General features: G+C 38.2%; 1 protein-coding gene across 1 annotated transcript in view; it reads left to right on the top strand.

The window, feature by feature from the left end:
* TXK (TXK tyrosine kinase) overlaps positions 1 to 18,744 on the top strand; it is a 693,943-nt gene that overhangs the window by 495,693 nt on the left and 179,506 nt on the right. Inside the window, exon 9 of the mRNA XM_044061415.1 lies at positions 9,486 to 9,560. Within this exon, the coding sequence (XP_043917350.1) occupies positions 9,486 to 9,560 (75 nt within the window). The remainder of the gene's footprint in view (positions 1 to 9,485; positions 9,561 to 18,744) is intronic.

Raw genomic sequence — 18,744 nt, 5'->3', positions numbered from 1 at the left:
GATTCCAGTATCTGGGGTTGCCTGGATGTCACTAGGACAACTTACCACCCCTTTTGTGGAGCCAAACTGTTTTGCATAAGATTTTGCAAATATATTTATAATATGTTTAGAATCTGCACATAGTTTATTGATTTGTGTATCTTTACTCCTTCCACATCTTATGTATCTGTAAAAAGGTTTCCTATTATGCTCAATATCTTTATATAAATTTTCTTCAATTTTTTCTTGATCTTGTCTAATGCTATGCTTAATCTGTTTGTCCAGCTTGTTTATTTCAGTTTTCAAAGTTGTAGTTTGACCTCTCTTCCATTTGTTATATTTTTTGTCTCTCACCTTAATCAGGTATCTTGTTCTTATGGAAATATACCCTCATGAGGTTGCATGCCTAGATCCTGATGTTAATTTTTTTTTTTTACTTTTTGCACTCAAACAATTTCTCTTTCAAAACTTTCCACATTCCATCTGCAGTTTTTCCATTGAACACCTCACTCCAGTTAGTTTTATATAGTAACTGTTTTGCTTCCCTATAATCTGTAATTAACCTTCTGTGCATTGGCTTAGATTTCAGTTTGGCAGAATTATCTAGCAACAAATTAACCTTAATAACCCTATGATCAGTGCACATCAATGGTGGTAAAACTTGACTTGAAGTTACAGTAATTTCTTTTGGAACACAAACAATATCTAGTATATTCCGTCCCCTGGTGGGTTTTTTTGCAATCTGAAGCATTTGTTGTTCCTGAATATACTTTGTAAATAATCTCTTTACTAACATTATTGAATCAATATTATTCCAGTCTGTTTCTGGTAAATTTAAGTCCCCAGCTAATATTATTCTTCCCTCCTGTGTTTCATGTAAGAAATGTATGAATTCCTCTAGGTCATCTGCACTTGACTTGGTGGTTTATACACTCCAACAATTGTTATATGTTCCAGCGTTGTCTTTATTGTCACAGTTACACAGTCTGTAGTATTGGTGTTATCATTGAACATGTAATAATCATAGGTCTCATAGCTATCTTTAATCCCTATCATAACACCTCCACCTGATTTTTTGTTAGAATGTCTGTTATAGTAAAAACATTTATACACCGTCAGAACTGGTTTCCAGTCATTGTTCTTTAACCATGTTTCACAAACAATAACAACATCAATCTTGAGGGAACATAGCAAATTTTCTAATAAAAAACTTTATTATTAATGCTCCTAGCCTAGCATTAAGAACCATCAGAGATGCATCAAATGTTGCTATCTGTAAACGGTTAAATTTTTGACCTGGCAAAAATCCTGGCTAGTGTTTGCCAAATATTGCAAAATATCTGCTGCAAGAATTCTCTTCCCTGATCTAGACAAATGCACACCATCCTGTCTGAACACATGTGCCTAAAACAAGGCTTAGATGCTCTAAACATTTCCATTTTTTAAAACAGGACATTTTTTCCATGTGGATGTTTATCCAAAAAATCTTTTCATTCACAGTGACCTGACTATCCTTTCAATATGTGATTTGTGAAAAATATGTCCTAACACCTGTACAAGCTGTACTATCTAGGAGGGCTGCCAGTTCCCGACTAACAGTCAGAGAATCTTTGTTGGTGACATCATTTGTGCCAACATGAATAAAAACAGATCCATACTTCCTTACATTAAGGTGTTCCAAGGCTTGTTTCACATCTTCTATTTTTGCTCCTTGCATAACACTACTCAATGTCCATTATCATCTCTGCAGATATAAGTATCAGTTCCTCTAATAACTTAATCTCCAATTACAAGAATATATTTGCTAAGCATCTTAAGAATATCTTTGATGACCATCTCTGAAGAATCTTCAGCTTCTAGTACAGTAATTTCTGCTCTATCAATTGTTATGAAGGATAGATCTTCATCACTATTAGTCTTATTAATTGCACTGTTTTCATTGCGTACTAAATTTTCATCCACATGGCATTGTAAATCCAGAGCTTGAGCCATGTAGCTAACATCTGTCTTTCTCTTCTTTTCTCTTACAGCAATGTTCTTCAATCCTTCCATGTTTAGTTTTGATTTCTTCCTTTTCACCTGCCCCTTGCCTCTTTTTCTACCCTTTCCATTGTAAAGGTGATGTTGTTTTCTATCGCTAATTATCTTTAGGGTATCGGTTTGAATGATGAAATAATGAATATCATATTAAATAATTTTACACCTTGGGGAAACTATAGAATTTGAATTGCTTTATGGAGACCAAAAAATTATAGTTTTGGAACATCTATCCTTTTGCAAATGTTAGAGGGTTATTTGGGTGGTTTACCAATATTAATATTGGGAGATTTCAATTACCAGAATAGTAATTGGTATAAGCAGTTTATAAATACATTTATGAAATCATCATTTTGGACATATTGAGAACATAATTTTCCCAACATGTTGTTTAAATATTTTGATTCTGGTGTTGGAAAATAGGGAAGAATTGATTAATAATTTTAAAATTTTACCAGCACTTGGAACAACTGATCATGATTGTATAACTTTTTATATAATTAGTTCTAAGTCACAGCATTGTGGTCAATTTATATATTATAATTTTGAAATTATTGGATATAGCAAATTCATTGGATTATTTGCGTGAAGAAGAATGGGGCAGAGTGTATTTAGACATGCCAAAATAATGTGGCTAAACCACCTTTAAAAACATTTACATCTTAAAACTGTAATAAAAAAGGATCAAGACAGCAGGTAGAAAAAAAACCTTGGTGGAATAATTATTTAACAAGGCTATTATGGAAGAAAGATACATTTATGTTTACAGTATATCAAAATAGATTTAAATAGAATAAGGTGTGTTTAAATTGTGTCACTAAAAAATCGCCAAAAGTCCTTATAAATAGGCAAAGGAAATATGAAAAGTCTTTGATAAGAGGAACTGACAATAAAAAAATGTTATATCTATAAATACAAATAGAAATGTATGTAAAATTAAAAGTGCTATTGCTTATAACTTAAAGATAGAGACAGATAAGAGTACAATGGCAGAGATATTCAGTTAATTATTGAGTAGGGTGTATATAGTAAATAAACCTTTAAGGAACTATTCAGTAAATATTAACAAACTACATGCGAGTCCCATAATAACTAAAAGAAGAGTTATTCTCATTATGAAAAGTAAAGAAAACCAGTTCAGGGGCTGACAATGTCAGGACATTTTAGAAGAGTGGTGCACAACGTTTGGCCCCGGGGCCAAATCCTGCTCTTGACGCAACACCATCCGCCCCCCAGAGAGTAACCAAAAATTTTTTAAAAAAGTGAAAAAAATGCTATGCCTTATTTTCCAGTCATGCAAACTTTTCAGCACATGCTTACTTACCTAATCGATTGAAGTTGCGCACACCTCTAATTTTAGCTGTGGAAGTAACTATTCTTGATTGTTTATAACTTGTAGTCTGTAAACAGTAGTAACTTTCTGCAAGAGTTTGTAATAAGTTGTGGCTGCAAGCCAGAATAAACTTGAATGCAAAGTTGATATAGAAAACAGGCAATTTCATGACTGCTGTCTTAAGTAAAAATGCCAGTCACCTGTACCTGTTGTTAACTGGTAACGACTTACTATGTTTTGAGGTGGCCCGCAGATGCATTAAGAATTTATGTTGTGGCCCTCCCCATAAAAAGGTTGTGCACCACTGTCTTAGAAGTTTAACAAAAGAGAATGAAATATTTATAGTACTGGCTATATTTAATACTATGTTAAGATGTGTATTTGCACCTGAAAAGTAGATGTAATTGTATGTTCTTCATATTTTTAAGAAAAGAGATAAGCTAGATATAATCAATTATCACTCCAATATGTCTTACTAAAGTTACATTGAAGGGTTTTGGACAATGTATATTGCAACATTTAATAAAATAAAATATGCATGGACCAAATTTAGATTGTAAACAATATGGCATTATAAAGGGCAGACTGACTTTAACAAGCCAAGTTAAATTTTATAATAAGGTCTCAGTCAGTAGTTACATATTTTGAGCCGTAACTGGATCATCTAGAACCCTCTGCCATTTTCCAAACTGCTAGTCTTGCTACCCAGCTGCTGCAAAGCAAAAAAACTTCTTATCCTGGAAAAATCCTCTTTGTTTTTTCTTTCTTTCATTGTTTCTGCTTTCCTTTAAATTGTAGCAATATGCTTTATAGTATTGGAGTCTTGTTCATGCACCAGGCATCCAGTTCTACCATCCTCTTCCTATGCAGGTCTGAGTTAAAGTCTTTGCTTAAGTCCCAGGTAGACCATATCACCAGAAACTGCAGCCAAGTTCACCTGCATCTCACTGAAAATTTGGAAAAGGACTGACTGACATGCTCATGCTAGCCATGAAGACTTTGTGGTTATTGTCCTGGAGAATATTGTCTTCTATAAATGCTGCTAGACTTCCCCCAGGACCAGGATTCCCTCCATGACATTCCTTGCAATTGCTATTAAGCTAGGAGGCCTATTATTCCTTAGATCTGTCCAGTTCCCCTTCATATAGTGGTACTGTATGTGCTGTCCTCCAGTCTTTGTGCTCTTGTGCCCTAGTCAGTGACTTGCTGCTAAGCTCCACTTAGGATATGGCTGATACACTGGCCAGATTACTGAGCACTCTGGGAGGTAGTCCATTTTACCCTTGTACCTTACCCTCCCTAATACTGCTGGAGTCAAAGACCTACTTTGTGGACACTTCAGGATTACTACTAAAACTATATGTGGGAACAAAAGCATCACAGACCGGTAACTGTCTATCAAGTTTTACATGTATTAAACTCATTTCATAGTTTACAATAGTTTATACCGTATTGTTCATGAGTCAGGGCTAGATTCTTTAGAATTTTAATCTCTCTTTTATTGGTACTGTTTCATTGTCCACAGTCAGTGTCTTCCATAGTTGCACATTCCCAATCGCTATTTATTTTCAAGAGAAGCATTTATGTGCACTAATAGAGAATAACAGCGACAACAATGCAAAAATAGAATATTTTACAATTTACAGTATTTACAAATCAACCTCATCTTCATCATCGTTTTTTCACAGCTGTCAGCTAATTTTCACAAAGTCCATTTAATAAGCATGGCCATTTGTTTCTTGTTACCAAACAGGCTCTGCTGGCAACTACATTGTTCATGATTAACTATTCCTTCAGACACAATCTCAAGGATGTTCTATGCAAAAGCAATTTTTCACCTGCAGTACAATTTTACTTTTCACCTTTTCTTCGTAGAATACATTTCAACTCATTTAAAAGAGATGGATACACATTAACTAATAAAATTCTTGTAAAAAAATAATAAAACATTTACAAGTCAACTCTCTATTGTTTGCAGACAGTTCCTTCTCTACCTCATCTGTTTCTATCCTAGCAACTGTCCACTGTTTTTCCTATTTTTCCCGGTCTCCCTCCCAACATAGTACCCTCCTTATGCTGTCATTTGTGAAGACAAACTGAAGAGAAGTAATCATTCAGTTCCTCTGTTTTATTTTTTTTTTGCCCAGTCATCTCTTATCTCCTTCCCCTCATTTCTCAGCCTGATTACTTTGGTCTCTTCTTTTCTCCTTTCGCCTTTCTGCTGTGTACCTATAGGAAATACACCATCCCCATCCTAATCTATTCTTCTAGCTTCCATTCAGTTTCAGCCTTTCTCTCCATATATCTGTTTTACCCTTTGGTTAGTTTCCTTTTACTGTAGCTCTTCCCCTCCCCATCCAATCCTTTCTAACTTTTGTAGTACCTATCTTTTGCCATGATTGCTACCCTCACATTTTGTGTTGCCACACTAGCCTTCTTTTATTGCCTTTTTGCCTCTTCCTCACAGCCTTGTTCATAGACCTGATTACTTCAAAGCTTCCTTATTCCCATAACTTCTTTATGCATTTATTTTGCTCACAATTTCTTAACTCATCATGGACCCTTATCCCAGCCCTGCATAATCCACCATCCTAAAATCGCACACCATCAGCTGTGTTTTTGCACTCTTACTTTTCCTCCCTATACTAAATCCTACACTGGCAAGATCACTATTGGCTAAAAGTGTCACAATGTCTTCACAGATACAGAATGGGTCCATTTCCAGAATTCTGTCTTTTCTGTTACTGTTCTGCACCAGATGGCTGAACCCCTCATGGTTTAAGACCTCAATATACTTCTGTTTCCTCTCTACCCTGGAGCTGAGAATTTGTCAGCCTGCTCCTGGCAGACCCAGATCCCCCATGAGTATTACCTTCCTCATCTCATCCCACTCCTTTATTGCATACTACATATCCCAGCCTCTTCCCCGACATGCTTGGAAATAGTACACTATAGAAATTCATAGGCACTCCTCCTTCTCCTGATTTAACAGTCAGGGAACGTTCTGAGCTTGGCCATTCCCTTGACACATTCTTGTTTGTTGTTCTATCTCCATTCTCCCCTCAGTCCTCCTAATAGCCCCCTTCACTGTCATTTTGGAACAACCTGCACCCAGGCTTCTCCATGTCTCATCCCTCTTGTCACTAACCCATGGTTCTCTTAACCTATCCATGCTCAATCCCGCCACCTACACCACTTTTTGCAGCTGAGATCCCCCATCAGCCATAGCTGCATGGAAGAATAAGGTCTGCCATGTCCCCCCACCTTCTTACAGCTCCTAAACCTTTTACCACTCTCCACTGCCAGTCCTTATACTTCTTAATCATCACTTTTTACAGTACATTGACTACTGAAATACCTTATACATTAGTCGCAGTGCAAGTGAGAATGCTACCTCCAAACACTTCTGGGATCTCCTTGTTTCTCCCCCAGCCCTCCTTCTTACCATATTTATTTATTTATTTTACATTTATTTACTGGGAATGTCCGACTTGGAACAAAGCCAATTTTCAGTGGAGGCCCAGGAAGAAACACTGCAGACGCATGTCTTTGTAACTTGGGAGGAAACCAGAGCACCCAGAGGAAATCCACATGAACACAGGGATGACATGCAGACTCCGCACAGAAGGTACTCCAGCCAAGAATCGAACTCTTGCTTTGAGGTGACAATGCTGCTGCTGCACCACTGCACAGTCCATATCTCTGTTTGCTCTAGAATTCTGGACAAAACCAGAAATAATGGAGGTGGAGAGGGGTTAAAAGAAAAAATTCAGGGACTCATTTTAAAATATTACTGTAATTTACTTACAAAGTTAATAGAACCTCAGGTTTTTTCATCAACATGTATTTTCTGAACAATAAGAAATATGAACTTCTAATATCTGGTATTATTGACTGACTATCAGCCTCACTGATTTGCTAGAAAAAAATGTTATGCGAGACAGAGTAGAAATATGAAGTAAAATAGGCATGCTTTGCAAAGTCAGGGATAGTTAAGAGGTATGCTTATTAACTCACCTGTCTCTTCTGACAGATCATTGGTGCATATCCACACCACAGAATGTATCAAACACTCCCCCTCAATGATCACTTTGGTCATCTTACTTCCTACTGTGTCTAACCTAGATACCAGCTGCTATATAGTATGGTCTGTCCTTGCCTTGTATTTGCATTGATGTCTATGCAACACTTTAGAGATTACTTAGGTAATCGTCTCTGCAATCCTGTGTTCAGACTACATGAAAAATAACCATTATCTCTGCTTAATTATTTTTTGTGTGTGTTAAATGCATCATGAGTTCAGAACACTTAGGGTATTTGTAGTTTAGAACTTTGTTTCCTTTGTCATATACTTTGAATGTTGTTATATATTGAAAAATATACTCCTTGGATTAATAAAATATTACTGTCAAAAATAAAGGTCCTTTACATAATTCCATTTTTAATGTCACATTTTCATATTTGGATGTCTGTAATGTCTTTTATTTCCAGTGATTTCAAAACATTTTACATAACTTTTAGTGTTTTAAATTTCTACAGTAGACCACAACACATAATTTACTCCCTTTTCTGCCAATGATTTTAAAATGTATTTCATAGCTTGTATGCTTGAACAGTTGTGTCATTTCTATACCCCTTTCTCTCCAATTAATTATAGGTAAGATGGCAGAGCAGGTGTACAACTTGTATAAGAAATCATCAGATTGACAGTATCTATAAAGAAACTAGTGTTAATTAAGAAACTGAACTCTGCCTGGTACAAAAAGTGCCATGTGCTACAATTGTCTGCCTAACAAGGAGGCCAGTTCCAGCTGTTTTAGGTGAGGTGACTGTCACATAGTTTACAGTGTCACATAAATACATATAAGAAGACTAAATTCATCACCTGTTTATGGAGCTGGTGTTTCATGCCTAAAGTTAAGGTAGAATGGTGGGTGAAATATGTGCAAAGCAATCAGAAACAAAATCCCTAATTTCAGCAGTTTTGTGACCTTCAGCAATTCAGTCTCTTAAAGATTTGAATGTAAATGGAAGGCTCAGCTTTAGAGGTCATGTCAGTAATATCTTGAAATAAATGTTACGTTATAATTAGAATATTACTAAGAACAGTATCCATTCAAGATCGCTGTATGTTGTGAAGGATTTATAAATCCATAAAAACAGTTATGGAATATGGAGCTGGATTTTGCATTTATTCAAGAACTGATACTGAAAAGTTGGACAGAGTTCAAAAATGATTTGCTAGGAAAATAAAGGGGATAAAATATTTAAATTAGTAGAAGAGACTAAAGAGGTTACATGTGTTCTCAGTGTAATACAGAATTAGGAGGAGGATTTAATATAGGTGAATAAAGGTTTGAAGAATTAAGTTATGGAATTTACATCAGACACCTCCTTTTTAAGACATGACAAATCCATTAGAAATAATCAGTTATTGATGGGCCTGGTCAATATGAACACAAAACTAGGAAAAGAACACTACCAGTTTACAGCAGATTGCAAATGGAGCCTGTTTGTTTGGCTGAATATTTGCAGAGTTTAAACAATTAGATCAGTGATGTGGAGATATGTGTGGTTTATTGGACTCTTTCTTCATGGAGAATGTCAGGTAGTGATACTGTATGAGGTCTCATAGCTAAGTTATAACATTGTATCAAGCTGTTTTAGTGGTTCAAATGAAAATGTGTATGACACAGTATGGAATAATGGGATACAAATGTTACATTACAGAAGACTGAGTGCATTAAAGGTTAGTTGTCAAAGACTATCATTTCCTGACATCTGTTGCTGGACGTTGATATGATACAGTAGGGCTACCACACATCATCTGTCTGAAGTCACAATACAGACCCAGCGAAAATACAATGTCACTAGAAATAACAACATAGCTGTTCTTACTGGATCAGACTCGGAAGATCACATGATCTGTAAAAAAACACACAATAAAAGTCTTAATTAAAGAAATCAGATGCGACAGAAGATCAGAAAGACTTTACAAATATTCTGTAAAAATTACATATTAATGCTGAAAGCAAATTACTAATATATGGAAATGAGACATAAGAGACAAAATACTTTCTAATTCAAAATGAATAGAATTCAAACAATATTTTTGACACTTTGTTATTTTCTTTAGGTCTTGTAACACGACTTCGCTACCCAGTAGGACCACTTGGAAAGTGTATTCCAGCAACTGCAGGATTCAGTTATGGTATGATAAGAAAATTCATCCTTTCACTAAGTCAACTGAGTACAAGTGTGAACTACACAGTTAGTTTCACTTATGCATATTTTTAAGTAGTGTTTATTTTTAAGCAGCACTGCATGTTTATGGCTGGGATTCATCAGCATTTGTGGTTTGACTTTCTTGAGTCACTCACATCTGGATTTGTTATAGTCACAAAGGTATTGTTTGAATATGTGGCAACTCTATTGAAGCCCAAGTGACAAAGAGAGGTTGTTCCCCAATTTAAAGCATGAGGTTAAACTATATGCCGTTTCTCTTGTTTTTGTGTGCTATGGATAGTTTCAACAAGTCTGCCTGACATTATCGCAACTCCCCGGCCAGGTTGCATCATCTAGGTATACCTCATTGTATGGACACTCATTTTTGATAAGTAATTTTAATGCTAATATTAGTTTTTTTTTATTAAACTTGTTTTATGAAGACTGCGGTGGTGCCGCTGCGGTAGCGTTGTCGCCTCACAGTTAGACGTTGCCCATTCGATTCTCAGTTAGAGCATCTTCTGTGTGGCGACATGCGTGAATGGACGTTCCTTCATTGAAGGTTGTGCGTTAGGCCCAGCAAGCCAGCACATAAAAATCTACTGCCAATCATTAGCGGACCGGAGTTCCGCTGTGGCGACCCCTAACTGGGAAAAGCTGAAAGACACAAACAAACAAATTAAACTTGTTTTATGAAGATATTTGCCCAAAAGTCCTTAAAACATTGCAATATTTCTCCTTTTGAGGGACTTCTGCCCTGAATTTTGAACTGAATTATAGGTATTTTTGAGTGTGGTCACTAGCCCATGGTGTAACCTGTATAGAATGGCATGTCCCATGATGCATTCCAGGTAAGAAGATCATCTTATTTATTCTAATTTTGTTCTCTTTATCAAGACAGTGTTTGAGTCCATACATCAGCAGGATTTACTTGGATATCTTACATATAATGATATGTATACAATCGTTGAAGGCTTATTAATGTCCACCAGTCCTTATTGTCAGCATTTTAATGATCCTTCTGTTGGGTGTTAGGATTTTCATTCTGTAGGCTACTGCTGTATATGGAAGGGGTTGACATTAGTCTCAGCTGACTTAAAAGATATAGAAGTGTTAGAGAACAAGCTTTCTATCAAAAGGGAAGAAAAACATCTTTTTTATTTAAATTCTGCTTCAGTATTTTTAGTTGCACTTATAGTGACCTGTCTGGTGATTCTTTTTTTTTGTACTTCTTTGCTTTTGTCCATCTATCTGTATGCATTTTTTAGTTTGTTCTGGGACCTTCATCTTGTAATTTCATTTGTTGTTGTGGGAAGATTGTGTATTACCGAAAGATTTTAGTATTGCTTAATACATTATACTGTATTTCTATTTCTGTAAGTAGAATTACATGTAAAAGGCACCTTTTTGTGTTTTGAACCCAGACTGGACAATCTTGGAGCTTCTTTCACAGTGGCAGGACTGAGATGTACTGCCAAATTTGAGCCTCCATTATTATTTATTTCAGTGTTACTGGTAAATTTCTGCTTAGTCTAGTACCGTAATCAGTGGCGGGACTGCAGCAGCGCCAGTATTGTGAATTCTGCTACATTTGTGTTTTGGTACATTTTATATCATATACCTGCTTAAAGTATATTCCAGAAATGTGGTGCAATAATCTGAGGTGAGATTGCATTAGTGGCATTACTGTGGATTCCGCTGCAGAATTTGTGCTTCAGGAATTTTTATAGCTGTATATAAAAGTTGCATTGCAGTGTCTTTCTGTTTACCTAGCTACTGTTTTCCCCTGTTATTTGAGTCTGCCCTCCCTCCCCCTTGAGGCATTGAGCTAAATGCTTCTGAAATTCTAACCACAGGACATAAGCTTCATTTTTTCCCCAAACCTTCCACCATTTTCTTTGGTTGTAAAAGGCTGTTTCTCCACCCCTTATGGTAATCTGACTTCCAAAGTCCCTCCCCCTTCCAGTGCTATTATCTGTTGTATAACCTATTTAAGTACTTTACCACCCGTTGTTTTCCATATACCCATAATATTGTGTCCACCCAGCAAACTGGTATTGCACTTAACCTCCCTTACTGCAAATTATCTTCCACTTAATTTCCCATTGCTCCTATCTGTTTGACACCCTAGCCATACTCTGATAGGGTCCTGAGTTAATCCTGCTCCATCCTAGGTAGATAAGAAATTTCTTTTTTTTTTTGTTTTGCATTTCAGTTAACTGTTAAGGGTGTCATTGCTTTATTTTTGCATTATTTATTGATTTTGCATTTAAAAATTATTTTAAAAGTTCCTAATATTTGATATTGCCTTGTCAAGGTAGTTTATGTTTTGTTGTAGCATTATACCTGCAAGCAATGTTTCTTAGTGTTATTACATCAAGAGATTAGCAGTGCCCTGTACAGACACAAATGCCCATAAATGCATTTTATCTATAAAACATCCCTTAGAACTGAAACCTGTAACTTAGTGTGGCCAAAACAAAGCCATTGTGCAGACGTAAGCTTAGAGCTGATAGTTTGCGCAGTAAACATCACCACTATCAAATCTTAGCATATTCTAACCTAGTTTAGTGCCAAATCCCAGAGACCACCCAAGGAGACCTCTGAATAACTACGTCCATGACCTACAGTAGCCCATCCAAATCCAGTTCCGGACAATATGAATAAGCAATTTCCAAATGTCTCCATAGCCAGTTTGTAGATATGGGCATTGTGAAACAATATAGCAATTGTCTCATGTTCACAGACAACAATTTAGTTCTTCAAAAAGAAACACAGTATGTGAGAGATGGATGTACACAATTTCTCTGGAGGCAAAGAGTTTGCATTCAAGCATGATTGTCAACTGCAGACACACACACACACACACACACACACACACACACACACACACACACACACACACAAACATGATTGTCAACTGCAGACACACACACACACACACATTCTACATCCAGCGCACATAGTGCCCACGACACACATAGACCAACCTATGCTGAGACACAAAAAAGCAATCTTCCCAAATCTCAAAGATCTTCTAAGCCTATAAACTGTAATGCTTATCTTCAGCAATCTCTAAAGCACTCACGAAAAGTAGCATCAAGCACTCATACTCCTACACCCAGTGGAGAACTAAGAAAAATGCCTGTAAGGCAAGCAAACACATTACCCAGAACTCTTGTCATAGGAGACTCCATTGCATGACACACGGATGCCTCACTCACCAGATTGGACAAGGAGAAGACAACGGTTAGTTTCTTATCTGGAGCCTTGCACTCAAATCACTACACCATGGGTACCAGTATGATTCCATCATAGTCCATGTGGGCATTAATGACATGAGACATACTTCCCTGGACTATATGAAGAGAGATGTTGATGTCTCTGAATATGTGTATCAGGCAGGTATGTGCCTTGCATTGAGCTGCATTCTACATTCACCAAGGCTGATGCCACAGTACAAACAAAAGATGATTAATTTCAATAATTGGCTTACTTTCTGGTGTCTTTCCAGGTGGATTCAATATTTGTCAGCATGGCAGGACATGGTTAACAGACCACACTGCTTTCCAAAGCATGGTCTGCACATGTCTCCTGTAGGCTTCTGAATATTTGATAAAAATGTATCCACATCTTTAGTCCCCTTTTAGCAATGCCAAATTGACAAACCTACCAACATAACAAATAAAAACAGAACCCTAAATATATTATTGCTCAGTGATAGGTGTCTAAACAAGAACCTCCATATCCTACAGGCTCTCCTCACTCTAGAGAATATACACATTTGTACCATTTCTGAGACATGGTATACTCTGCAGAAAGTACTGTGGCAGTGCAAGGCTTCATGCCTTCCACACATTTAGACCACCAGTTGCACAGGAAGTGACAAAAGAAGGAGGAATCTTAGTCTATATTAGCAGCAAGCATAACTTTACATTGGTTAAACGGGACAATGCCTTGGAATTTATCCTCATCAGATTACCATAGACAAAGTCCCGTACCAAATCCTAGCAAGCTATAGGTCACTTCTGTGTCCCTAGAATCCCATAGCTCATACCTGGACCTACTGGAGACACTCAGCATTAAACCAGATACCCTATTCATGGTAGACTTACTATCCACTATAGACTGGGACATGTACACTGCCTCATACTCACAAGCACAATGATTCCTGGACTTTATTTACACAAATACCCTTGATCAGATAGTGTGCACTCCCACCAGAGGTTCAAACATACTGGACCTTGTAGTCACCAGTAAAGGAGAGTTCTGCACCCCCCCCCCCATGTAATGTCCTCATTGGTGAGTACAGGCCACAAATCTGTCTCCTTTGAAAGCAACATCAGCTTGGTAACTCCACCAACCCTGTAACATTTAGAAATTATTTCAAAGCAAACTAGACCCTATTAAGTGGTAGATTATCAAAATGAAATGGCCCTAATAACCTCAAGTTCATAGAACCTGTACAGAATTATTCACAGAGACCATGTACAGCCATGTAAATGGCTGTATAGAGGCTGTTGTATCCACTAGAAGTAAGCCCAAAACAAACTCTAAAAACAAACCACACTGGTGGAATCCTAACCTTCAGAGGGTATCTAGGAAAAAGAAAAAAGTCATGGCTTAAATGAGGAAGAGCAACTCCCATAATGATAGAAGTACTCTAGTTAAACTAAACAAGAAACAAAGAGGACTAATTAAGTCCAACAAGGTTAATTATGAGGTCAAGATAGCCTCACAGGCTAAGGACAGCCACAAGGCCTTCTACAGCTATGTCTTAGAACTCAAAGGCCGTGGTCAGTGGTGCTACCTTCACTGAACAGAGTGACATAGTGAACTTGCTTGCTGGGAAATTTAGCTCAAACTTCCACCCCCCCCCCATGTCCCATCCTGAAATATTTACTAGCACAATGCCCTCAACTACTAACAGGGAGCAGGTCCTGGTGACAGTATCTCAGGATGCCTGCACATAGCTGGAAACATGACTTATCAGGACTAGGTAAGTCACTTTTTAACTACAACCTCAAAACAAGGTTTGTACCTTGAGAATGGGGGACTGCAATGGTTATCCCACTTCACAAGGGTGGACTATCAGCTGACCCTGGAAACGACAGACTTTTTAGTCTGACTAGTCTAATATATAAGCCATTGTACAAATTATCATGGAAATGATCAACAAAGACAGAGGCAACCTTCAAACACTGGACCCAACCCAGTTTAGCTTTGTCAAGAGATCATGCCCACCGAACCTGGCGGACTTCTTTGAGAAGGTCATCAAGGCAATGGATGAGGAAAATAATGGTGCATACTGCCTACCTGGACCAGGCTAAGGCATTTGATACAATATCACACTCAGGTATACTTGATAAACTCACCAAACTGGCCATAAACCTCTACACAACTAGGTCATCAGCTGGTTCACAGACAGGACCCAGGACTGCAGGAGTGGTGATAGCATCTCCTCTAAGTAACCAGTCACCAGAGGGGTACCTCAGGACCCCATGCTGGAACCACTCCAATTTGGCATCTAATTCTCAGAGGTAAAGAGTAATGTCAGGTTCAAAGATGACTGCAAATTGGTAGCTACGGATTCCACCATGATACAAACATCTTAAAAAAGGGTCTAACACAGACGAATGACTGGAGTTGAAGTCATGGACTAAAAATGCCAAGAAATGCATTATAGTGATTTTTTTCAAAACTGCCACTCAGGCTGATTACCCCATCGATAAGATATTCCTAATAACTGACCCAGATGGGAACATACGTAGACAGTAATCTGGCCTATGACCAACATGTGGCTAAGGTACTAATATAATCATTCTGTGTCACCTAACGTATAAGTAAGGGCATAGCATCAAGGTCCAAAGAAGTCATAGTGCTACTTTATTCGGCCCTTATCAGATCCATCATCAGACATATGCAATGGCTGTAGTGCCCACAAAGGTTCCTTACCAGGAGAATCCAGGGTGTAAATGCATTATCCTATTTGGATCTTCTTAAAGCCCTGTTACTATACTCTGTTTTCTACAGGTTACTGAGAGGTGATCTATGCCTGGCATATGAGGCATCCTTGGATGCAGCCCTGATGGACCTTTTGCACATCTGCAAAATTAGCAGCATCAAAGCACTAAATCCGAGAATTTAAATTTTGCATGTGACATAAATAAAACATGCTGGTGAGACAGATAAGACATGCTAGTGAGACAGATATCTCTCAGAGGATCCCCATGTTCCAGAACAGGCTTCCCATCCATCCCTAACTATATTTAAGTGCAACCTTGACCGATGGGTGAGAAATCAGAAATTCACCCAAGGTCTAGTCCACAGGTTAGTGATAGACAGAGGAAGACAATAATGCCAAAACTAACATACCCCCCCACATAATCTCTAGAAATTTCTTAACTAACATACCCCATCCTAGTATGTATCCATGATACATAGGAACACAATTGTGTTGGATTGCACAGATAGCCTTAGAAAGGTCTTGATGTTCCTTAGCCTAGAATATAATTATGAACCTATGAATTATAATGAACAGACCATTTTGATTTAGACAAAGTCTGGAATACTCTTCAGAGATTTTTAATGATAAAGAAGTCTCTGAAGGTTTTGTATGAGGGCTTCTAATCATAAGCCTTTAGGCCAACTTACTACTTAAACACTATGGGGATCTTAACTGTTGTTCTGTACACTAATGATAAAGCTCTGTTATATTCAGTCAAAAGCTAATCAGTGTCATAAAAGAAGGCCCTCACAATTGTCTGTGCCCTACAAAGATAGCTGCAAGACTATTACCACTTTCTAAATGCCATCAGAAGTAATTGTTTTGCTATGTAGGCACTGTTACTGCAACATATAATCTCCCACTCTGTTTAACAAGATGAGTACTTGTAAAAGCATTCCATGGGACACTAATGGGATTTGATGGGAACTTTCCCTGAATAAAGAAGCTAATTCAGACGTGAAAAACTGCAGTCGATTAATAGGGATCTTTCAAAGGGCCGATTGCTTCCAGTCCAAAGGGATATCCTTATGCCTTATTGCTATTCTTTAAGCTTTTTTTGTATGTCCCTATAAAGAGTTAGCATCTATCTTCCGGCCCAAGCTGGAACACTTATATAATAAACCTGCAAAATTTATCTACAACGCTGCACCCAGAAGCTGTCACTATGACTTATTTATTTTCATTAACTGACCATCATTTGGGCACAAACATGAGTGTTACTGAACTAAACCTACCAGTTTTTACACTTGGCACATTTCAACTGCTCTACCGTTTCATATTTTCATCTTCTTCTTTCGGCTTTTCCCGGTTAGGGGTTGCCACAGCGGGTCACCTGTTTCCATTTCTTTTTGCCCTCTGCATCTTGCTCTGTCACACCAATCACCTGCATGTCCTCTCTCACCAAATCCATAAACCTAATCTTAGGCCTTCCTCTTTTCCTCTTACCTGGCAGCTTCATCTTTAGAATCTTTTTCCCAATATACCCAGCATCCCTCCTCAGCACATGTCCAAACCAATGCAATCTCGCCTCTCTGGCTTTGTCTGTAAACTGTCCAACCTGGGCTGACCCTCTAATATACTTATTCCTAATCCTCTCTACCCTCATCACACCCAGTGCAAATCTTAACATCTTTAACTCTACCACATCCAGCTCTGACTCCTGCTTTTTTGTCATTGCCACTGTCTCCAACCCATATAACATAGCTGGTCTCACTACCCTTTTGCAGACCTTCCCTTTCACTCTTACTGGTACTTGTGTGCCACAAATCACTCCTGACACTCTTCTCCACCCACTCAACCCTGCCCGTACTCTCTTCTTCACCTGTCTTCCACACTCACCATTACTCTGAACTGTTGATCCCAAGTATTTAAACTCATCCACCTTTGCCAACTCTACTCCCTGCATCCTCACCATTCCTCTATCCTCCCTTTCATTCACACGCATATATTCTGTCTTAGTCTGGCTGACCTTCATTCCTCTCCTCTCTAGAGCATATCTCCACCTCTCCAGGGTCTTCTCAACCTGTTCCCTACTTTCCCTACATATCACAATGTCATCTGCAAACATCATAGTCCACAGGGACTCCTGTCTGATCTCGTCTGTCAACCTGTCCATCACCAGTGCAAACAAGAAAGGGCTCAGAGCTGATCCTTCATGTAATCCCACCTCTACCTTAAACGCATCTGTCACTCCCACTGTAGATCTCACCACTGTCACACAAACCTTGTACATATCCTGTACCACTCTTACGTACTTCTCAGCCACTCCCGACTTCCTCATACAATACCACAGCACCTCTCTAGGCACCCTGTCATATGCTTTCTCTAAGTCCATAAAGACACAATGCAACTCTTTCTGACCTTCTCTGTACTTCTCCATCAACACTCTCAGAGCAAACATTGCATCTGCAGTGCTCCTTCCTGGCATGAAGCCATCCTGCTGATCACTAAGCATCACCTCCCTTATTAACGTATCTTCCACTACCCTTTCTCATAATTTCATGCTGTGACTGATCAGTTTTATCCCTCTGTAGTTACTACAGCTCTGCACATCACCCTTATTTTTAAAAATCGATACCAAAACACTTTTATTCCACTCCTCAGGCATCCTCTCACTTTCCAAGACTTCATTAAACAATCTGGTTAAAAATTCCACTGTCATTTCTCCTAAACACCTCCATGCTTCCACAGTTATATCATCTGGGCCAATAGCCTTTCCATTCTTCATCCTCTTCATAGCTATCCTTACTTCCTCCTTGCTAATCCATTGTAATTCCTGATTCACTATCACCACATCATCCAGCCTTCTCTCTCTCTCATTCTCTTCATTCATCAGCTCCTCAAAGTACTCTTTCCATCTCCTCAACACACTCTCCTCGCTTGTGAGTATGTGTCCCTCATTATCCTTTATCACCCTTACCTGCTGCGCATCTTTCCTAGCTCGGTCCCTCTGTCTAGCCAATCGGTACAGGTCCTTTTCACCCTCCTTAGTGTCCAACCTTTCATACAACTCTCTTTACGCTTTATCCTTAGCCTTCACCACCTCTCTCTTTGCCATGCACCTCATCTCCTTATACTCCTGTCTACTTTCTTCTTCTCTCTGACAATCCCATTTCTTCTTCTCCAACCTCTTTCTCTGTATACTCTCCTGTACTTCCTCATT

This window comes from Protopterus annectens, chromosome 2.part0 (assembly GCF_019279795.1).
Source record: "Protopterus annectens isolate FY-2018-M chromosome 2.part0, PAN1.0, whole genome shotgun sequence".
Classification (NCBI taxonomy): Eukaryota; Metazoa; Chordata; order Ceratodontiformes; family Protopteridae; genus Protopterus; species Protopterus annectens.
The sequence above is the reverse complement of the archived record's forward strand: the minus strand, read 5'-3'. Positions and strand labels throughout refer to the sequence as shown.